Source organism: Aotus nancymaae, unplaced genomic scaffold (assembly GCF_030222135.1).
Source record: "Aotus nancymaae isolate 86718 unplaced genomic scaffold, 86718_ANA_hifiasm-v0.15.2.pri h1tg000067l, whole genome shotgun sequence".
In the NCBI taxonomy this organism is placed as follows: domain Eukaryota; kingdom Metazoa; phylum Chordata; class Mammalia; order Primates; family Aotidae; genus Aotus; species Aotus nancymaae.
This window is the reverse complement of record NW_026988482.1, coordinates 32,876,499-32,900,449: the sequence shown is the minus strand read 5'-3', so window position 1 is coordinate 32,900,449 and position 23,951 is coordinate 32,876,499. Positions and strand designations below refer to the sequence as shown.

The following is a 23,951-nucleotide window of genomic DNA, read 5'->3' as shown; positions in this document are numbered from 1 at the left end:
AGGAAAATGGAAAGCAGTGCAAGATTCTCAAATTGGGATCTAAAGCCGAAAATTATATGACAAACTATATCACAGTTTCAAGAAAACTAGCTTTTATCTGGAGGAAAAACTTTCAAACTCAATCTGTTCATTGCTCCTTACTTCCAACATCAGATCTTAATGATCTGCAAATTACCTTCAACCATATTCCAGTCAATAGACTAGGGAGTTCTAAGCTCTCAACAGATGCTCAATTTGTCTCAATCCCCCGCTGTCCCCGGATTACAGTCAAGTCTCTCCAAGGTCAACAGTGGGCAGTAAAATTCTAATTACAAAATATTTGAGCTATAAGAGACCTTAGAAGTCATCTAGTTTGGCCGGGCGTGGTGGCTCACTCCTGTAATCCCAGCACTTTGGGAGGCCGAGGCGGGTGGATCATAAGGTCAAGAGTTTGAGACCAGCCTGGCCAAGATGGTGAAACCCAGTCTCTACTAAAAATATAAAAATTAGCCAGGTGCAGTGGCGGGTGCCTGTAATCCCAGCTACTCAGAAGGCTGCGGCAGGAGAATTGCTTAAAACCCAGGAGGCAGAGGTTGCAGTGAGCCGAAACTGCAGCACTGTGCTCTAGCCTGTGCGACAGAGTAAGACTCCGTCTCAAAAAAAAAAAAAAGGTCATCTAGTTCAACCCGTTTATTTCAGCGGCAAAAGTGAGACCAGAGAGAAGAAATGATAGACTCAAGATCTCAACACTGGAAGGGGCAATGGGTTCCTTCTCAAGTCTAAGGGACAGAGACAGTTCCATCTCTCTCTGCCCAGTTCCCAACATTTCAACAGGCTGCTTCTTTCTCTTCGTTGTGTGGTGTCTCCCTAGATAGCTGCTAATTTGACGGTGCATTTAAAATAACGTGGTGATTTTTCTTCATTGTTTCGCAAAATATGCTCACTATAAAAAGTCTGGCAGCCTGGTCAACATGGTGAAACCCCCGTCTCTACTAAAAATACAAAATTAGCTGGTATGGTGGCACATGCCTGTAATCTCAGCTATTTAGGAGGCTAAGGCAGGAGAATCACTTGAACCCGGGAGGCAGAGGTTGCAGTGAGCCAAGATCATGCCACTGCATTCCAGTCTGGGTGACACAGCAAGACTCTACCTCAAAAAAAAAAATAAGGTTGGAAAATGCAGCTTTTTTCTGTTTTTCTTCTTACATAGCCTACATGTGCTTGTTTGTGGAGAACTTGGAAAGTACAGAACATTAAAAAAAAAAAAAAAAAGACATAACCTATAATTCTGCCACCTGGGAATCACCATTATTGGCATGTTTACCTGCAATCCTGCTTTCCAAATACATCATGTAATTATATTATATGGGATGTATAATTTTGCATTCTGCTTTTTTTCACTTAGACATGTTCTTGTTGGACTCAGATAACTCTGAATATGTATATTTTATCTTTCTTCAGCAGGAAGTCATTTATCTGTCAAAAGGGTAACTGGACACTGAAAATCATGGTCACAGTTTTATTCTGAGGTTTTAGTCTTTTCAGTCTGTTTTATGGAGATTGTTTTGAAATTATTTCATTGCCAAAAAGCTGTATGTACTTTCTTCTGTTTGTTTACTTGAATCCAGCAAAACCTCCCACCAAAATGATGTCTGGCCATATTCTGCCTAACACAAGCCAACATCAATATATGGGGATATTTGCATTTGAAATAAGATGCACACTGAAAAGTACTCATTTCAAAAGATAAAATTACACTGAAGCAAAAATAAAATCCACTATGTTAAAAAGGCCATAAGCAAAGAGTCATGGAGAGTAAGCCTTACTACCCCAAAGTATAAGCAAATGAGAGATAAAACTCTCCTCCCCACCCTCTATTCTCAGAGGCTAATTCTAGGCAATTTCAGTTTATTTTATTTATTTATTTATTTATTTATTTATTTATTTTTTTGAGACAGAGTCTTACTCTGTCACCAGGCTGGAGTGCAGTGGCATGATCTTGGCTCACTGCAACCTCTGCCTCCCGGGTTCAAGTGAGTCTCCTGCCTTAGCCTCCAGAGGAGCTGGGACTACAGGTGCCCGTCACCATGCCCGGCTGATTTTTGTATTTTTAATAGAGACAGGGTTTCACCATGTTGGCCAGGATGATCTCAATCTCTTGACCTCGTGATCCACCCGTGTCGGCCTCCCAAAGTACTGGGATTACAGGCGTGAGCCACTGCACCCAGCCGGCAATTTCAATTTCTCCCACAATTCTTACTCAGCCTGGCTGAATGATATTGTATAAAGATCATTACCCCTTTATACACAAGCAAAGGTTCACCTGAGCATAAAGGCAGACATACTTAGCAGGCCAGTGTTAATTCCCAAATGCTTACACCACTGTGGAAATGTCACATGGGCCAGTGCATGGGGGACAGGATGGCTTGAGGAGAAAATCCACTTCTGGAATAAACTGCACATTGATGCCTCATCTACAATGTCACTGTAGGCCCAGCTCTTGGCTGAGTGCAAAGAAGATGCTATTAAACTCCATAAATAAAACCAATTAAACCCATCGATGAGAATTTGATCTCTGCCAATATTCTATCTGAAGACTCAAATGGGTCATACTAAAATTAAAATACAAAAAGATAGTATGTGTCAAATGCATGACAAGTATGGCAATTACATAAATGTCTGCAGATACTAGGGCCACTTCCTTCAAAAGGAAAATAAGGCATTCATGCTTTCAGCAGTGTTATAAATAAGGTTAAAGTTTGGGCTCTACAAATGCTTATTTCCTTTTTTTTTTTTGAGACAGAGTCTCGCTCTGTCACCCAGGCTGGTATGCAATGTCACACAATATCAGCTCACTGCAACCTCTGTCTCCCGGGTTCAAGCGGTTCTCCTGCCTCAGCCTCCTGAGTAGCTGGGATTACAGGCGAGTGCCACCACACCCAACTAAGGTTTGCATTTTTAGTAGAGATAGGGTTTCGCCATGTTGGCCAGGCTGGTCTCCAACTCCTGACCTCAGGTGAGGAATGCTTCACCTCGGCCTTCCAAAGTGCTTATTTTCTGAAGTCTGATCAACAAAATGTGGCCTTCTGAAGGAAAAGAAGTATTATTCTTCCTCCTAGTCCACGGTCCTGCTGACCTTTGTGTGCAAGATCAGAAGTCACTCAGAATGAGCGATAATGGCTATCTCACCAGTGACGGGAGTAGTCCTTTCCCTCCTGGCTGAGTCCTTTACCTCATAAGCCAAGCACTCTTACACAGGTTTAAAGAGTTTTATGTTCCCAATCGAATCTGAGGTATGCCACACACGAGTGCAATAGTCTTCAGTAATCCAAGGCACTTGAAGACCAGCCTGCCAGGTGAAGACATGGCTGGTATTGCCAGGACTGCCTAAGGTGCCAAAGTCCCTCTCGGACCCTTCCACATTACCAATACTGGCTGTGTTTCTAGACAAAGGCCTTGCAGCTCATGCTTCTTCCCATTATGGCCCTCAAGTTAGGAACATTTAAAGGGATTTCTAAATACATATTTAGGAGAAAAAAGTTAAACAGAAAAAGGCTGAGTCTCTACAGTTACTGCTGAATATTGATCTGCAGAGCTGACTACGTAGCCTAAGAGTCAGAGTCCCAGCTCCATCTAAATGAACAATGCTAGCAATCCACGTAATCATTCCTCATCTGTGAAAAGGAGGTATTACATCAGCCTCCTATGACTGGTAAGGATAAGTCTGGCACATTGTACTTGTTTGCAAGGTGACTGTTAATTATAAATCACATGTTGATTCCCAAAAGTTTATTTTTAGAGCCACACATTATTTGTGTAAAGTAGGAATTTATTTTCTTTGCCAGGGAAATGTGCTAATTTCTTGTTTCTGGTGTTGCCATTTCCAACTAGTTTTTTAGACACCCCAAGTAATCAATGTGTGTAATTAGAATTTCAAAACATTTACCTGTAAGCTGTTGTTAAGCAAATCAAAGTCACTGTATCTTCTAACAATCTGTAAGAGAAAAGACAGTAGTGTTTTGATTCAGCAAAAACTATCTCTTTTCATTTCTTTATTTAATATGTATTAGTATTAGTAATATTGGCACTCTAGAGCTCAGGCACTTGTGCTAAAGGTAGTAGGGCTTATACCTGGTGGTTAACTGTTTAACCTGACAAGCCCAGAAAACAGACTCAGCAGTGCCAAGCGTTGGCTGGGTCATGGAAAACTGGTTAATGCCTGCCAAATTCACAAGATGCCAAGAGATAAGTGAGAATATTTGTTTTCAGGGCAAACAGCCCTTCAAATGTCTTTCTTACTAACCAGGCACCTAGAAAGATGAATGATTCGAAAGTTTTAGGAGCATGGAATCAATGCAAGAGGAAATGGTACAGTTCTGAGGCCATTTCACCTTTGTCCTGGATCAAACTTCCCACAAGTGAGCTCCCACCACCCTGGACACTGGACTGCACTACAGGCAGAGCTGCCACACCTCACCCTGATTCACCAGGGTTCCCCCTCTTAACAGATAGTCCACCTTCCCTCGTCTACACATTCTTTCTCAGTAATATGGATTGATGCCATTGAATAGGCTATAGTCAAATTCTACTAGCTCTTCAGGCCTGATCAATAAAATAATTTTGCTTTTAATAGTTTGATTTTAACCTTTATTGGTGATTTTCAAATGTTAATGTGCAGAAAAGTATTACCTGGAAATCACCTGGAACCCTATTGGGGCTCAGAAAATGATACCCCAAAGTACAGTACTTTGGCATGCTAAGTACTTTGAACTAAAGGAGATTAGAAGGCCTCAGAAATGGGCCAGGTGCAGTGGCTAATGCCTGTAATTCCAGCACTTTGGGAGGCCAAGGCGGGTGGATCACCTGAGACCAGGAGTTTGAGACCAGCTTGGCCAACATGGCAAAATCCATCTCTACTAAACATACAAAAATTAGCTGGATGTGATGGCCTGCACCTGTAGTTTCAGCTACTTGGGAAATAGAGGCACTAGATTTGCTTAAGCCTGGGAGGCAGAGATTGCAGTGAGCAGAGACTGCTCCACTGCATTCTAGCCTGGGCAACAGAATGAGGACTTTGTCTCCAGGAAAAAAAAGAAGGTCTCACAAATGACTATTTTTTGTTTGTTTGTTTGTTTGTTTTTTGAGACAGAGTTTTTGCTCTTTTGCCCAGGCTGGAGTGCAATGGCACGACCTCGGCTAACTACAACTTCTGCCTCCCAGATTCAAGGGATTTTCCTGGCTCAGCCTCCCAAGTACTAGGATTACAGGCATGCACCACCATGCCCAGCTAATTTTGTATTTTTAATAAAGACAGGATACCTCCATGTTGGTCAGGCTTGTCTCAAACTCCTGACCTTGGGTGATCCGCCCGCCTTGGCCTCCTAAAGTGCTGGGATTACAGGCGTGATAAACCGCACATGGCCCAAATGAGTTCTTTCTGGTCTTCTGCCCTCCTTGTCCCTAGCCTAGCCCCTCTACCTCTCACAAAGTAAGCCATAAAACCTAGAAAGGCTGCTCGCTCTCTTCTCCCTTGAGGACTCTCATTCTAAAAGGGTCCTGCCCCATACCCAGGAGGAGGGAAGGCTACACAGACAGAGAAGACAACAGACAGGGCCAGGCACAATGGGTCACACCTACAATCCCAGCACTTTGGGAGGCCAAAGCAGGAGGATCCCTTGAGCCTAGAAGTTAAAGACCAGTCTGGGCAACATAGCAAGACCCTGTTTCTCCAAAAAAAAAAAATTAAAAAACAGAAGAACAGACAAGGCCAGGCACGGTGGCTCATGCCTACAATGCCAGCACTTTGGGAGGCCAAGGTGGGCGCATTGCTTAAGCTCAGGAGTTCAAGACCAGCCTTGGCAACATGTCAAAACCCCGTCTCCATAAAAAATACAAAAAAATTAGTTGGGCATAGTAGTACCTGCCTGTAGTCCCAGCTACTCAGGTGAAGGGGGAGGATCACTTGAGTCCAGGAGGGCAAGGCTGCAGTGAGCCATGATGCCACCACTGCACTTCAGTCTGGGCGACAGAGCAAAACCCTATCTCAAAAATAAAAATAAAAAAGTAAACTGTTCAATCACATTCTACATGGTTATCCATTCTTCATCAAATCAAGCACAAAAATGGACAGTTTTCCCTGAGTCTTTGGGTCTTCATTTCTGAAAGCTCCCATAACACATAAAACTTTGATTAAATAAATTTATGTTTTTCCCTTGTTAATTTGTCTTTTGTTATAGGAGTGTTGGCCACAACCTTCATGGTGGGTGAAGAAAGGTATCACACCTCTCCGCCCCTACAACCCCACCCATCTAGGATGGGGCCCAAGAGTCTACATTTTTGGTAAGTACCCCTGGGTTTCTAATGCAATGGATCTAGAAAACTGCACCAAGGGTTGATCTTTCTGGTAGGACACTGTTGTTGGCCCTGTTTGCCAGATATACATCAAAAAATTAAATATAAGGTCATCCCTGATAAGAGCCAAGAAGCAAAAGATTGTGGAGTGGTTAACCACAGAGAATGAACAAGTTCCAACTCGGTTCTGCCAATGATCTAACTGTGACCTCAGACAAGTTACTTACCTCACAAATGTAAAATGAGGACAATATTACCACACAGGACTTTTTTTGAGATGGAGTTTCACTCTTGTTACCCAGGCTGGAGTGCAATGGCGTGATCTCAGCTCACCGCAACCTCCGCCTCCTGGGTTCAAGCAATTCTCCTGCCTCAGCCTCCCGAGTAGCTAGGACTACAGGCAAGCGCCACCATGCCCAGCTAATTTTTGTATTTTTTTTAGTAGAGACGAGGTTTTACCATGTTGACCAGGATGATCTCTTGACCTTGTGACCCACCCGCCTCGGCCTCCCAAAGTGCTGGGATTATAGGCGTGAGCCACCGTGCCTGGCCCACACAGGACTTTTAAAAGGTTAAGTGAATTAATGTGCTTAAACCAGTTCTAAACACTTAATACATGCTCAATAGATGTTAAATATAATAATTATTCAAACAAAAAGCAGTTTGAAATTTCAGGCAAAGAAAAGACCAAGTGTGGACCACTGTGGTAAGAGGCTGCTAAAGGTAGGAGGTTAAGGTTTGAGCTGGGCTGTGAAGGAGAAGGTAAGATTTTTGGGAGAGAGGAAGTGTTGGGAGAGGTGGAGGTGGTAATTATAATTACTAAAACAGGAAAGAAAGGACCCCTATGCAGAATTCAGCCACCCTCTGTAAGTCAACTTGGATGGGAAGGACCTCTCAATCTGTCTAGGAATTCTTTTCTCTCTGAGGCCACCACTGAAGATAGCAGAGCCTGGGTCCCCAAGAAGACCCTCCCGTAGAGACAGTGAGGGAGCTAGCACCAGAAGCTGCCCGTGAGTGAACCTGAGATCCATAAAATATAGTGAACCAAACTGCATAATAGCCAGGACTCAATATCACCTTTCTACCTGGTAGACTGAACTCAAACCATAGCTGCAGGGGAGGAGGTTTGAATTTCTAGAAACAAAACAAGTAATTCACATATACTGTTTGCTCTGGGTTGAGCCGGGAACAAATTCCTAGATACCCTCCATGGTAATATCAATCATATACAATTTAACCAAAGAACTGGAGACAGCAAAGACTCTTATCATACTTGTCTTAAAGTTAAAGGTTTATAGCTAAAAGAAACATGATTTATATTTATGCATGTTATGATTTTTCCAGATTTTTAGATGCCCCAAGTCAGGGTTTTAGTCAGGCATTTAAGTATTTTTCTAATTGACCAAAAAAAAAAAAAAAAAAACGCTTACCTGCCAGCTGTTTTCCACAGAAATTCCTCTTTGCACCCGAATGATATATTCCTTAAAAAAAGAAGGGAAAAAGAGCCTCAGTTATAAAACCCCCAAATCAGGGAATCAAAAATAAGTTTAAAAAATCAGATAAAGTAGACTTCAGAGCAAGGAAAATTACTAGAGACAGAGAGGGACATTACATAAAAACAAAAAGGTAATATACCAGGAAGACATAGCAATCCTAAATGTATATGCATCAAACAAGAGAGCTGTAAAATACATGAGGCAAAAAACTGATGTAACTGAAAGAAGAGAGACAAATCCACAGTTATAGTTGAAGACTTCAATACTCCTCTGTCAAGAATTGATAGAACAACTAAATAGAACACCAGTTAGGATATAGAAGAACTTAACAATACCCTCAGCCAACAGGATTTAATTAGCAGTTATAGAGCACTCCATCCAGTAATAGCAGAACACAGATTCTTTCCAAGGCACCATGCATATCATAAACCAATACAGATCATATCCTGAGCCAAAATCTCAAAAAATTTAAAAGAACCAAAATCATACAAACTAGAAAACAGTAAGATTGGTAACAAGAAAATCTCCACAAAGAGTTGGAAACTAAACAACACATTTCTAAATAATCCATGGTTTAAAGACAAAATCTCAAGGGAAATTTAAAAATATATACATTGAACTGAAAGAAAATACAGCATATCAAAATTTGTGGGACATGTCAGCTAATGAAGCACTGGGAAGGAAATTTAAGCATTAAATAGTTATATTAGAAAAGAGAAGAACTATCAAATCAATAACCTAAACCTCCACCTCAAGAACCTAGAAAATGAAAAGTGTAATAAACTCAAAACAAGCAGAAGAAAGAAAATAAAGAGCAGAAATCAATAAAATTGAAAACAAAGAAATAGAGAAAAATCAAGAAATAAAAAGTGCATTATTTGAAAAGAGCAATAAAATTGATAAAAAGTGGACAAAATTGACAAAAAAAGAGATAAGACACAAATTACTAATATCAAGAATGAATTAGGATACCACTACAGACTGTGCAGATACCAACTGGATAAGGGAATGCTATGAATGATTCTACATATATAAATTTGACAACTTAGATGAAATGGACCACTTCCTCAGAAACACTAAGTACAACAACTCGCCCAATATAAAATACATAATTTGAAATTTATAACTATTTATGATTAAATTCATAACTAAAAAACTCCCCCCAAGTAAATATCAAGGCCCAGTGGATTCACTGGAGAATTCTACTAAGTGTGTTAAGAAGACTCAACACCACTGGGCCCTGTGGCTCACGCCTGTAATCCCAGCTCTTAGGGAGGCAGAGGTGAGACGAGAGCTTGAGCCCAGGAATTCGAGACCTGCCTGGGCAATATAGCGAGATCCTGTTCTCAAAAAAAAAAAAAAAAAAGAATCAACACCAATCCTGTACAAATTCTTCTAAAGCACAGAAGAGGAAGGAACACTTTCCAATTCACTTGATGAAGCCAGTATTACCCAGACATCAAAACCAAAGACAGTGCAAAAAAAAGAAAACTACAGAGCAATATCATTCACAAACATAGGTTCAAAAATCTTTACCAAAATACTAGCAAACTGAATTCAGCAATTTATAAAAAGAATTATATACCATGACCAAGTGGGGCTTATTCTTGGGACTCAAGGCTGGTTCACTATTTGGAAACTGATCAATGTAACCCACCATATTAACAGGCTAATCAGAAAAATCACATGATCATATTGAATGATTCAGAAAAAGCATCTGACAAAACTTAACATCCTCTCATGATAAAAATTTTTAGAAAAATAGGAATAGAGGGCACTTTCTTAAGTTGATGAAAAGGTTCTACAAAAAACTCACAGCTGACATACTTAATGGTGCATGACTCAATAATTTCCCCTAAGATCAGGAACAAGGCAAGGCAGTGTGTTCTCCTGCTCAACAAACTACTAGAAGATCTAGCCAGTGTAATAAAAATAGGAAAAGAAATAAAAGGCATATAGATCAAAAGGAAGAAATAAAACTGTTCCTATTTGTAGATGACATGATAGTCTATGTAGAAAATTCCAAGGGATCTACAAAAAAACTGGAATTAATAAATTCATAGGCTGGACTCAGTGGTTCATGCCTATAATCCCAGCACTTTGGGAGGTAGAGGTGGGAGGACTGCTTGAGCCCAGGAGTTTAAGACTAGCCCAGGCAACACAGCAAGACCTCGTGTCTACAAAAATAAAACAAATTAGCTGGCATGGTGGCACATGCTTGTAGTCCCAGCTACTCAGGAGGCAGAAGGAATACTTGAGCCCAGGTCATGGCTACAGTGAGCTGTGTTGGCACCCGCACTCCAGCCTTGGCAAACAAGAGACACCCTGTCATTAATTAATTAATTAATTAATTGAGTTCAAGGCCATAGAATACAAATATACAAATATCAATATACTAGCAACGAACATATATAGGTACAAATTAGAAATACAATACCATTTATAATTACTCAAAAAAAAAATAACGGGGAAAATCTAAAACATGCATAGTACTTATATGTCAAAAACTAAAATCACTGATGAAAGAAATCAAAGCTCTAAATTTAAAAAAAGAAATGAAGACTTCAATTATCCCTAAATTGATATACATGTTTATAACAAATCCTATTAAAATCCCAGGAAGATTTTTTCTTTTTTTTTTTAGAAGAAAAAAAAAGGAAGAAAGAGAGAAAGAAAAAAAAAGAATGAACAAGAGGAAGAAAAAGGAAGAGAAAGAGGGAGAGAGAATGGGAGTATTGCTTTATTACCCAGGCTAGAACGCAGTCTAAAAATGGGAATTGAAAACCTCTTTTATGCCAATAATTGTGCTTAACAATGGAGACAGGAAGGAATAAGGGAAGAAAATAACAAACAAGCAGCCAACCAATATTTCATGTAAACCTATGAAATGCTACGCAATTATTGAGGAGTGATTTACTTAAGTCACTTTTGGAATAGGTGTGATATGGAAGAATGTGTGTTTTGTGTATTTGAAGTGGAGAGTTCTATAAATGTTTATTAAGTTTACTTGTTCTGGGTCTGAGTTCAAGTCCTGGATGTCCTTGTTAATTTTCTATCTCGTTGATCAGTCTAATATTGCTTATGTATCTGGGTGCTCCTGTATTGGGTGAATGTCCTTCTTTGCCTCTTTTGATCTTTGTTGCTTTAAAGTCTATTTTATCAGAGGTGAGAATTGCAACTCCTGCTTTTTATTTATTTATTTATTTTTGCTCTCTGTTTGGTTGGTGAATCTTCCTCCGTCCCTTTGTTTTGAGTCTTCGTGTATCATTGCATGTGAGATGGGTCTGGATACAGCATACCGATGGGTTTTGGCTTTTTATCCAGTTAATAATACATATGAGTTTAATACTGCCATTTGATGCTAGCTGGCTGTTTTGCCCATTAGTTGATGTAAGTTCTTCATTATGTTAATGCTGTTTGCTTTTTGATATATTTTTGGAAAGGCTGATACTGGTTGTTCCTTTATATGTGTAGTGCTTCTTTCAGAAGCTCTTGTAAAGCAGGCCTGGTGATGGTGAAATCTCTAAGTACTTGCTTGTTCGCAAAACATTTTATTTTTCCTTTGTTTGTGAAGCTTAGTTTGGCTGGATATGAAATTCTGGGTTGAAAGTTCTTTTCTTTAAGGATGTTGAATATTGCCCCCAACTCTTTTCTGGCTTGTAGGGTTTCTGCTGAAAGATCTGCTATAAGTCTGATAGGCTTCCCTTTGTGGGTAACCTGACCTTTCTCTCTGGCTGCTCTTAGTATTTTCTCCTTCATTTCAACCCTAATGAATCTGACGATTACGTGCCTTGGGGTTGGTCTTCTTGAGGAATACCTATGTGATGTTCTCTGTATTACCTGGAGTTGAATATTGTCCTGCCTTACTAGGTTGGGAAAGTTTTCCTGAATAATATCCTGAAGAGTATTTTCCAGCTTGGATTCATTCTCTTCGTCACATTCAGGTACACCTATCAAACGTAGATTAGGTCTTTTCACATAGTCCCATATTTCTTGGAGACTTTGCTCATTCCTTTTTATCCTTTTTTCTCCAATCTTGACTCCTCGTTTTATTTCATTAAGTTGGTCTTTGAACTCTGATATCCTTTCTTCTGCTTGATCAATTCGACGGTTAAAACTTGTGCATACTTCGCGAAGTTCTCGTGTTGTGTTTTTCAGCTCCATTAATTCACTTATACTCCTCTCTAACTTGTCTATTCTCGTTAGGATTTCGTCAAACCTTTTTTCAAAGTTCTTAGTTTTTTTGCATTGGGTTAGAACAAGTTCTTTTAATTCACAGAAGTTTCTTATCATCCACCTTCTGAAGCCTACTTCTGTTAATAGAATGCACTCGTTCTCCATCAGGCCTTGTTCCGTTGCTGATGAGGAACTGTGATCCCCTGTAGAGGGAGAAGCATTCTGATTTTGGGTATCCTCAGCCTTTTTACGCTGGTTTCTTCCCATCATTGTAAATTTATCCATCTGTCGTCTTTGTGATTACCGACTTTCAAATTAGGTCTCTGAGTGGACGTCCCACTTGATTCCCAGCGCCGAAATCCGAGCAATCCACTGCACCGGCCAAAACAGCGGTGTTAAGATTGATGGTGCTTTTCTGCCCAGGAATCTCCAGTCTAGCTCCCTTCTTGTGTCCGTTCTTCAATCAGCTGAATAGGCGACTCTGTCTTCCCGGAGTTCCAAACAACATCGGCCAAAAGGGGACCCAGTTCCACTCACTCTGCACCAAGAACTGCCGCGCCGGCCACAAGAGTCGCGCTGGCAACCCGTGAGGCTCCTCCGCTGGGAATCTCCTGGTCCATAAGCAACAAAAATTCATCTGAAAGTGTGGCATCCTCTCGTTTTCTGCACTTTCACTGAGAGCTACAATCCCGAGCTGCTAGTGATCAGCCATCTTGGATCTTTCTCCGATTTTTTTCTAAATATAGGCAAGATTATTCTAAAATGTAGATGGGGCCAAGTCAGTGGCTCATGACCATAAATCCAACATTTTGGGAGGCCAAGACAGAAGGATCACCTGAGCTCAGGAGTTCAACCAACCTGGGCAACATGGTGAAACTCTATCGCTACAAAAAATAAAAAAATTAATTAGCCGGGCATGATGGTGTGCACTTGTAGTCCCAGCTACTCAAGGAAGCTGAGGCAGGAAAAGTGCTTGAGCTTGGGAGGCTGAAGCTGCAGTGAGCCAAGATCGCGCCACGGCACTCCAGCATGGGCAACAGAGTAAGACCCTGCCTCTAGATTAAAAAAATGAAGTGCAAGGAATGTCTACTTGATTTCAAAACTTATTATATCAATACAGTAATCAAGACTGTGTAGTGTTGGTAGAGGCATAAACATATATGTCACTGGAACAGAACAGAGAACCCAGAAATAATTCCATATAAGAATGCCTAAATTTTTGATTAAAGTGCAATTCAATAAAGGAATGATAGCCTTTACAACAAATGGTGCCAGAGCAACTGGACACTCAGCAGTGAAATGAACCTCAACCTAAGATTCATGCATAATACAAAAAGTAACCCAAAATGAATTATGTACTTAAATGTAAAACTGTAAGACTTTTAGAAAAAACATAAGAGAAAAATCTGGGATCCAGGTTTAGGCAACAAGTTCTTGACAGCAAAAGCATGATCTATGTAAGGGAAAACTGAACTTCATCAAAATTAAAAACATTTTTCTATGAAAGAACAAACATTAAAAATAAAAACCAACCAATTAGAAAATGGGCAAATGTTAAGAACATATTTCACTGAAGAGGATATACAGATGGCATACATGAAAATATATTCAACATTACTAGCCCTCAGGGAAATGCAAATTAAGGCCACTATACACCTATCAGAATGGCTTAAATAAAAAACGGTAATAACACCAAATGCTGGCTAGGATACAGAAAAACTGGATCACTCACACATTGCAAATGAGACTATAAAATGGTACAGCCATTCCAGAACAGTTTGGAAGTTTCTTTAAAAACTATATATGCAACTACCATACAACTCAGCAACTGCACTTGTAGGCATTTATTCCAAAGAAATGAAAACTCATATTCACATAAGAATTTATGCATGAATGTTCATAGCAGCTTTATTAGGAACAGCCTCAAAATGGAAACAAGACAGATGTCCTTCAATAGGTGGTTAAATTCTGCTATATCCATATCATGGAATACTACTCAACCAAAAAAAGAATTGAACTATTAATATACACAATAACTTGGATGGATCTCCAGAGAATCATGCTGAGTGGAAAAAAACAATCTCGAAAGGTTATATACTGGACAATTCTATTTATATAACATTCTTAAAGTGACAAAATTATAGAGATGGAGAACAGATTAATGGTTACCTGGAGTTAAGGCGGGAATAGTGAGATGGGCATGGGAGGGAAGCGGTATGGCTACAGAAGGGCAAAGTGAGGAATACTCCTATTAATGGAAGTGTTCCCTATCATTACTGTATCACTGTCGATATCCTGGTTATAATATTGTATTATAGTTTTGCAAGATGTTACCATTGGAGGAAACTGAGTACAGGGTATATGGGATCTCTCTGCATTTTTTTTTTATTTTTTTGAGGCAGTCTTGCTCTGTTGCCCAGGCTGGAGTGCAGTGGCACAATCTCGGCTCACTGCAACCTCCACCTCCCAGGTTCAAGCGATTCTCGTGCCTCAGCCTCCTGAGGAGCTAGGATAATGGGTGCCTGCCACCATGCTTGGCTAATTTTTTTGTATTTTTAGTAAAGACAAGGTTTCACCATGTTGGCCAGGCTGGTTTTGAACTCCTGACCTCTGGTGATCTACCTGCCTTGGCCTCCCAAAGTGCTGGGATTACAGGCGTGAGCCACCGCCCTCAGCCTCTCTGCATTACTTTTTATAACTGCATGTAAATCTTCAATTACCTCAAATAAAAAGTTTCATTAAAAAAATTAGCAAAATGCAAGCATTCAAAACTAGGTGTGCTAGCAGTGTGAAGACTAAGATTCATAATTTTTAGTGTTCAAAGTTTACATTTTATATGCATAGCTATAAAAGGCCATCATTAAGAAAATAAGTGAAAAGATGGGAAATGCACCAATGGCATTTCACAAAGAAACCAAATCCAGTGACTTCCTGAACCTGCCAAATGATAAAAGTCGCCCAGCCAGAGGCTTTAAGAGGATAAGGCAGGTGGATTGCTTGAGCCCAGGAGTTCCAGACCAGACAGGGCAACATAGTAAGAGACCCTTTCTCCACAAAAAATTTTTTAAAATCAGCTGAGCATGATAGTAGACCCCTGTAGTCTCAGCTATCAGAAAGCTGGGGTAAGAGGATCGCTTAAGCCCAGGAGGTTGAGGCTGCAGTGGGCCATGATCATGCCACTGCCCTCCAGTCTGGTTGACAGAACAAGACCCTGTCATTCATACACACACACACACACACACACACACACACACACACTCTTCCAGGTCTCACACCAGACATGCTGAATCAGAATCTCTAGAAGAGAAACCTAGAAATGAGAAGGTTTTTTGTTTTGTTCTGTTCTGTTTGAGACAAGAGTTTTGCTCTTGTTGCCCAGGCTAGAGGGCAATGGCGCGATCTTGGCTCACTGCAACCTCTGCCTCACAGGCTCATGTGATTCTCCTGCCTCAGTCTCCCGAGTAGCTGGAATTACAGGCGCATGCTAACACATCCAGCTAATTTTTGTATTTTTAGTAGAGACAGGGTTTCACCATGTCGGCCAGGCTGGTCTCGAACTCCTGACCTCAGGTGATCCACTGCCTTAGCCTCCCAAAGTAGCTAGAATTACAGGTGTGAGTCACCACGCCTGGCCAAAATGAGAAGTTTTAATAGCCTCCCCAGGTAATTCTTACTAAGTAAGCAAGAAATACAGACCTAGAGCAGCCTCCGGCTTATACACACAGGAAGTTATGATGAAAGTATAAATTAAATCACAAAGCATGTTATTACGTTTTCCTCAAATGCTCAGAATTGTTTTATTAACTGTTTGTTGTTGTTGTTTTTCAGTCAGGGTCTCACTTTGTTGCCTAGGTTGGAGTGCAATGGTACAATCTCGGCTCACTGCAACCTTCACCTCCTGGGTTCAAGCAATCCTCCTGCCTCAGCCTCCTGAGTAGCTAGGACCACAGGCATGCACCACCACTCCCAGCTAATTTTGTATTTTTTGTAGAGATGGAGTTTCACTATGTTTCCCAGGCTGGTCTAGAACTTCTGGACTCAAGTGATCTGCCCACTTTGGCCTCCCAAAGTGCTGGGATTACAGGTGTGAGTCACCACACCCAGCCTGTTTTACTAACTTTGAGTGGTATAATGTAGGCATTACTCACAGTCACTACTCAACAAATCCTTTCTACTGAATTAATTCCATTGATTTAAATAGGTTATTTAGAAAATAAAGCCAAATGAGATGTTAACCTGGTAACTACATTTTAAAATTGATCTTATTACACTATTATTCATTTATATGCTGTTTATTTAGCAAAGGCTGATAAATTCCAAATAAGCAGTAACTTTTGTCTCTTCTGGATTATGTTAAGGATGGCACATTCAACGTTCAACAATATTTGCTCAATTATTATGGACCTGGCATGGTTTTATATGGGGATATACAACATTTCAAAACTGATTTGTACAGTGTGACATAACTCTCTCTCTCTCTCTTTTTTTTTTTAGAGATAAGGTGTTGCTCTGTCACCCAGGCCAGAGTACAATGGCATGACCATGGCTCACTGCAGCCTCGACCTCCTGGGCTCAAGCAGTCCTCCCACCTCAGCTTCCTGAGTGGCTGGGATTACAGGTGCGCTCCACCACCTCCAGCTAATTTTTAACTTTTTTTTGTAGAAACAAGGTCTCACTATGTTGCTCAGGCTGGTCTCAAACTCCTGGCCTCCAGCAATTCTATCTCAGCCTCCCAAAGTGCTGGGATTACAGCCATGAGCTACCGTGGCCAGCCTCACGAAACTTAAGCAATATGCTAATGCAATTATTTCTGAATACATAAAGATAAAATGCTAAAAACATCTGACAGTCTTACATTTGGGGATCAGTCCTTCAGCTTTTAAATGTTCTTGTCATCTAAAGATTGTTTTACTGACAGATTTTCTGGGCTTTTACATTCTTATAGAAATGTAAATTAGCATGTATAATTGGGTAACTCCAAACAACTACACATAAACAAGTTTTTTTGATGTCTAGAGGGAAAAAAATGTTAAGTCACAAAAATCACTTTGAGCATCCATTGCTTCATGTATCAGAGGAATAATTTTAATGTTTAAAATTCCAGCTCAGTGTTGGGCACCTAGAAGGTACTAAGTACACATTTGCTGTCTCCTTTATATAAACACATATAAAGTACACAACTTTGAGTTTAAAGTTTGAACATGTGTTTTTACAAAGATGTTGCTGCCAATTGTGAGCATGGATTAAGCACCTATCACATTCCAAAACTGTGCTTTGTTCATGCAGGGGAAATGATTCTCAACAGAAAAGTGCATTCTGACAAAAAAGGTACTGAGTTCCATTCCTTTCCTGTGTAAAGATATAATTTAGATTTTAAAAAATAAACTTGGCTATAAAACACATGATAATGTTTGGGGAAAGCATTTGGCATATGGAAAGCAGTAGCTACAAGACAATGCCTGCATCCTGATGTCAGGCTGTGACATCCCAAAATGATATTCTAGTTAATGTCTCTGCCAAGACACTCTATGTTTAGGTCAGTGTTCTTAAAAGGAGAGGGGGGGTGATTCTGTTCCCACAGACAACTGGCAATGCCTGAAAACATTTTAGGTTGTCACAGGGGACAGGAGTGCTACCTAGTAGGTATCGGACAGGAATGCTGCTAAATGTCCTGTAATGCACAGGAGATCCCCACAACAAAGAACTACTTGAGCCCAAATGTCAAAGTACCGAGGTTGAGAAACTGGGGATCAGATGAGTAGAACAGGTCACACCAGTCCATGGAGGCTTGGGATGCAGGATGGAGTGGGAGTTACTTCTGCTGCCATCTGCTCTCGGCCACACCCACTGGAACCCACATGCAACACGTGCATGGCTACCAACAGGGTGCGCTTAGTTACTGGCAGCCCCAAGGCACCATCCTTTGTGTTTCCTCTGTAAAGAAACATTAAGAATGAGCCCCCAGAAGCAGAGTAGGAAGGTGGTTACCACAGGATGGGAGTGGGAGTGGACCAAGAAAGAGATGATGTTGGTCGAAGGTTTCAAGTAAGACCGGCAGAATATGTTGTGGTGATCTATGGCACAGCATGGTGATTTTGGTCAATAATAATGCATATTTCAAAATGGCTAAAAGAGTGGATTTTAAATGTTCTCACCACAAAGAAATGATAACTACATGAGGTGATGATATGTTCATTAGCTTGATTCAATTATTCTACAAAGTGTATATATAGTCATGCACTGCATAAGGACATTTTGGTCAGAACAGACCACAAGTAAATATGATCATGGTCCAATAAGATTAGGTTTTTTCTTTTTTTTAAGATGGAGTCTCACTCTGTCACCCAGGCTAGAGTGCAGTGGCATGATCTTGGCTCACTGCAACCTCTGCCTCCTGAGTTCATACAATTCTCCTGCCTCAAAGTAGCTGGGATTACAGGTGCCTTCCACCAAGTCTGCCTAATTTTTGTATTTTTAGTAGAGATGGGGTTTCACCATGTTTGTCAGGCTGACCAGGAACTCCTTACCTCAAAGTGATCCACCAATGTTTGCCTCCCAAAGTGCTAGGATTACAGGCATGAGCCATGGTGCCCGGCCAAGGTCCAATAAGATTATAATGGAGCTAAAAACATTCCTATCACCTAGTGACATCACAGATGTCTTAACTTTATAGCACAATGCATTAGTCAAGTGTTTGTAGTATGCTGGTGTAAATAAACCTACTGCTTTTAATAGTTATTTCAGAGTATACTCCTTCTACTTAGAAAAAAAGGTAACTGTAAAATAGCCTCAGACAGCTCCTTCGAGGTATTCAGAAGCCATTGCTATCATAGAAGACCTCCATGAGTGTTATTCCCCTAAAGACCTTTCAGTGGGACAGGATGTGGAGGTGGAAGATGGTCATACTGATGATCTTGACACTGTGTAGGACTAGGCTACTATGTGTGTTTATGTCTTAGATTTTAATAAAAAAAAGTTTAAAGAGTACAAATAAAAAGTTTTAAAAAATACGTTTTAAAAATATTCCTTATAGAAAAAGGACATAAAAAGGCCGGGCACGGTGGCTCAAGCCTGTAATCCCAGCACTTTGGGAGGCCGAGGCGGGTGGATCACGAGGTCAAGAGATCGAGACCATCCTGGTCAACATTGTGAAAACCCGTCTCTACTAATACAAAAAAATTAGCTGGGCATGGTGGCGCGTGCCTGTAATCCCAGCTACTCAGGAAGCTGAGGCAGGAGAATTGCCTGAACCCAGGAGGCGGAGGTTGCGGTGAGCCGAGATCGCGCCATTGCACTCCAGCCTGGGTAACGAGAGCGAAACTCCGTCTCAAAAAAAAAAAGAAAAAGGACATAAAAAAAAGAAAAACATTTTAAATAAATTTAACATAGCCTAAGTGTACAGCATTTATAAAGTCTATAGTCATGCCCAGTAATGTCCTAGGCCTTCATATTCACTCACCGCTTACTCACTGACTCACCCAGAGCAACTTCCAGTCCTGCAAGCTCCATTAATAATAAGTGCCCTATACAGGTAGACCATTTTTTTTATTTTACTTTTTTTTAGAGAGACGAGATCTCACTCTGTTGGTGAGGCTGGAATTAAACTCCTGGCGTGAAACAATCCTCTTGCCTTAACCTCCTGAGTGCTAGGATTACTGGCGCGAGCCACTGTGCCTGGTTGTCTTTTAATTTTTTTATACTGTACCTTTTCTATGTTAAGATATACAAATACTTACTATCATGTTGCAGTTGCCTACAGTACTCAGTAGAGTAATATATTGTACAGGTTTGTAGCCTGGGAGAAATAGGCTCTACCATCTAGCCTGGGTATGGAGTAGGCTATACCACCTAGGCTTGTGTAAGTACACTCCATGATGTTCACACAATGATAAAATTCCTAACAATTTCTCAAGATGTATCCCTGTCATTAAGTGGTACAACTACATATGTATAACATCACACTATATTGCAAATATACAATTATTTGTTAATTAAAAACAAAATTTTAAAAAGAGACCAACAAAATTGACCAGACATAGTTGTTAAAGAACCAAAAAAACCTATAAAAATAAAAAAATAAAATCAAGGCTCCCGTGCGGCCCCCAAGCCCATCTGCCATGTAATTACAGATAAAAAAGAAATGGACATAATGGCAAAAGGATCAATGTAACAAGAAGAGCTAAAGATTCTATAGATCAAACAGACAGAAAATTAACAAGGACATCCAGGACTTGAACTCAGACCCGGAACAAGTAAACTTAATAAACATTTACAGAACTCTCCACTTCAAATACACAAAACATACATTACCACCTCACACCTATTCTAAAAGTGACTACATAATTGGAAGTAAATCACTCCTCAGTAATCGCATAGTATTTCATAGGTTTAAATGAAAGATTGGTTGGCTGCTTGTTTGTTATTTTCTTCTCTTATTCCTTCCTGTCAACATCATTAAGTATAATTATTGGTATAAAAGTGGTTTTCTTTTTTTTTTTTGAGACGAAGTTTCACTCGTTACCCAGGCTGGAGTGCAATGGCGCGATCTCGGCTCACCGCAACCTCCGCCTCCTGGGTTCAGGCAATTCTCCTGCCTCAGCCTCCTGAGTAGCTGGGATTACAGGCACGCGCCACCATGCCCAGCTAATTTTTTTTTTTTTTGTATTAGTAGAGACGGGGTTTCACCATGTTGACCAGGATGGTCTCGATCTCTTGACCTCGTGATCCACCCGCCTCGGCCTCCCAAAGTGCTGGGATTACAGGCTTGAGCCACCGCGCCCGGCCGTAAAAGTGGTTTTCAATACCCATTACTAAATTGCATTCTAGCCTGGGCAAGAAAGCAATACTCCCATTCTCTCTCTCTCTTTCTCTTCCTTTTTCTTCCTCTTCTTCATTCTTTTTTTCTTTCTTTCTAAAAAAAAAAAAAGAAATGGGAAGCAATATAAGGTGATTTTGCTCAGGAATATTTCTATTCCATTTCAATGGGGCAAGTTAGTCCCTAACTATAAAAACATTTGAATTTTTCTACATTGTTTGATACATCATCCAGCCTAATCAAAAGAGAAATGTTTCCACCTCAAATTTCCAATGCTGTGAACTAAAAAGAAAAAGAAAAAAACCCACAGCTGTCTACTGCTTGCAACCAGGCTGCAGCTCTTATTAAAGCAAAGAAAAGAAAGCCCTGGAGACCAACAGAAATTCAACATTTGAAGTCAGGCCTCCACCTCCCGAGCTGGAGTCAGCAGCCTGGGATCCTCGAGTGAATCATTCCCATCTTTACTGCCCTCTCTGATGTGGAACAGGATCAATAGAGTGTATAAAAGAGAAGATAAACCACCAAGGTCCATCAGGCATGGAAAGGAGAGCTAACAGCCCTGCAGAGCAGCCCTGAGTCAGATGGATTTCAGCCTGCCACCAAACCCTGCCATGTGCTGCTACTTCCCCAAAGGGCCCGCTCCTTTCTGCCCCTCCTCTTGACACAACTCTATGTTGGCACACCAGGGAGGCTGCTGTGTCCAGCCCTAGCATGTAGGCATTCTGGCAAGTCACTGAGGCCTCGTGCTGAAGTTTTTCAAACTGGAAATGCACTTGCCCTAGGACCACATGATTTCTGACTTAAGTGAGGGAGGAAAAGAGAGAATTAACTTAAAATGAGCACTGACCATGTGCTGGGAATTTTGCTAAGCCCCTAGCCCAATACTTCTCATTAATCCTCACAGCCACCCTAAGTGGTAAATCTCAGGTCAACGAGATAGAGTGAGGTCGCACAGCTAGGATGCAGCTGGCTGGGAACTGGAAACCAAGTCCTGCTGACTCCCAAGACCCTCCAACCTGCCAGACATAGCTGGCAACCCGGGGAAGTCCTGAGGCCAGGCTCTTTCTGCAACTTGGAAAGATGAGAGTCCTTGTTAGTCCATGGACTGAGCTGGTTCACCCTAATGATGTAGACCCATTGACTCTTACCTGAGGGTGCAGAGGTAGGAGCTGTCATTTCCACAACTTTAGAATTGATGGAGGTAAAAACATTCCTATCACCTAGTGATAGGAATTAGCCATTTTCCAATTAAGTATCCCTACTGGCAACTTGTTTTCCTGAATTTCTGAAAGGGTACGTGGGATTTCACTGCACAGTAGCAGGTACTCAAAGGTACCTTGGTTTGGTGAAATTTTAGGAAAACTAAGTAGGAAAACTTACATTGAACATGTCTGGCCTCAAATTACTTTAGTAAGGCTACAAATACAGATTACTTTGAAATAAACGTATTAAGGAGCTCAAGCCAAAACTCATGTAAACTTCAAACCAGCCTAGCCCAAGTAATTCTCTCTTCCCTTTTGGCACAGCTATCAGATGTGCCATGAAACTTAAAAGTACAGAAAAAGACACCAGCAGCTGTTCAGAAATGTTTTGCAGATACCTGTCAGTGTTCCCATCTCTCTACCTCTAAGGCAGAGGGTCTCAACCCTGCTGCATTCTAGAATCACCTAGAGAATTTGAAAAGATACCTACAGGCCAGGTGCAGTGGCTCACGCTTGTAATCCCAGCACTTTGGGAGGCCGAGGCGGGCGGATCACCTGAGGTCAGGAGTTCAAGACCAGCCTGACCAACATAGAGAAACCCCATCTCTACTAAAAATACACAATTAGCCAGGTGTGGAGTTGCATGCCTGTAATCCCAGCTACTCGGGAGGCTGAGGTAAGAGAATCACTTGAACCCAGGAGGCGGAGGTTGCGGTGAACCGAGATCGCGCCATTGCACTCCAGCCTGAGCAACAAGAGTGAAACTCTGTCTCAAAAACAAAAACAAAAACAAAAATGAAAAGATACCTACGCTTGTGCCCTCACAGATTCTGATTTAATTTGTCTGGCCTGGGCACAGGCATTAACAGGTCTTTGGTTTTTTCCTCTCTCTCTTCTTTTCTTTTTCTTTGAGACAGTCTCACTTTGTTACCCAGGCTGGAGTACAGTGGCACAATCTCAGCTCACTGTAACCTCTGCCTCTGTCTCCCAGGTTCAAGCAGTTCTTGTGCCCTAGCCTCCTGAGTAGCTGAGACTACAGGCGCGCACCACCATGCTCGGCTAAGTTTTGTAATTTTAGTAGAGACAGGGTTTTATCATGTTGGCCAGGATGGTCTTGAATTCCTGACCTCAGGTGATCCCACCCGCCTCTCGTGTCCCAAAGTGTTGGGATTACAGGCATGAGCCACCGTGCCTGGCCAGCAGGTCTTAAATCTTCCTCAGTTGATACTAACTTGCAGTCAGGGGTGAGAACCATTGTTCTAAAACTTCGTAAAGTGACTGGAGGCCAGGTGTGGTGGCTCACACCTGTAATTCCAGTATTTTGGGAGGCCAAGGAAGATCATCTGAGATCAGGAGTTCAAGACCAGTCTGACCAACATGGTAAAACCCTGCCTCTACTAAAATTACAAAAATTGTCTGGTCGTGGTGGTACACTTATAATCCCAGATACTGGGGAGTGTGAGGCAGAAGAATCGCTTGAACCTGGGAGGGCAGAGGTTGCAGTAAGCTGAGATCGCACCACTGCACTCCAGCCTATGATAGAGTGAGAGACTCCGTTTCAAAAAAAAAATTCGGAAGCAGCTCCACACCACAGAAATAAAACCCCTTGCATGGGTGGAAGGAAACAGATGAAGCAACCACTAACCAAACCTCATAATCTCCTCCACTCCTCACCCATACCTCCCCACCTCCTCTTAAGGACCCAGCTCTTCTGTCTTTTGGGGCTGTGGTTTGTATCTAACCTGAGCCTCTAGAAATCCCTCATACTGGGCTCTGTAGTGGTGGCTCCCATAGGCACCACTCACACTATCTGCCAGTGCTCTTTAAGAGGAGCAAGAAAGAACCATTTCCCTCAGATGGAGGAAATGAGTCTCTGAAGGATAGATGCCTTGACTAAGGGGTGGGTCTGGGGAAGGAGAGATGCCTTGACTA

At 41.2% G+C, this 23,951-nt stretch overlaps 1 protein-coding gene across 10 annotated transcripts in view; it reads right to left on the bottom strand.

Moving 5' to 3' along the window:
• PXK (PX domain containing serine/threonine kinase like) overlaps window positions 1–23,951 on the bottom strand; it is a 96,380-nt gene that overhangs the window by 52,496 nt on the left and 19,933 nt on the right. For all 10 annotated transcript variants that reach the window (XM_021672388.2, XM_021672389.2, XM_021672393.2 and 7 more), the window contains 2 exons: window positions 7,761–7,811; window positions 3,926–3,973 (listed from right to left, as the gene is read on the bottom strand). In XM_021672388.2, the coding sequence (XP_021528063.2) occupies window positions 3,926–3,973; window positions 7,761–7,811 (99 nt within the window). Of the gene's footprint in view, window positions 1–3,925; window positions 3,974–7,760; window positions 7,812–23,951 lie in introns of those variants that run through there.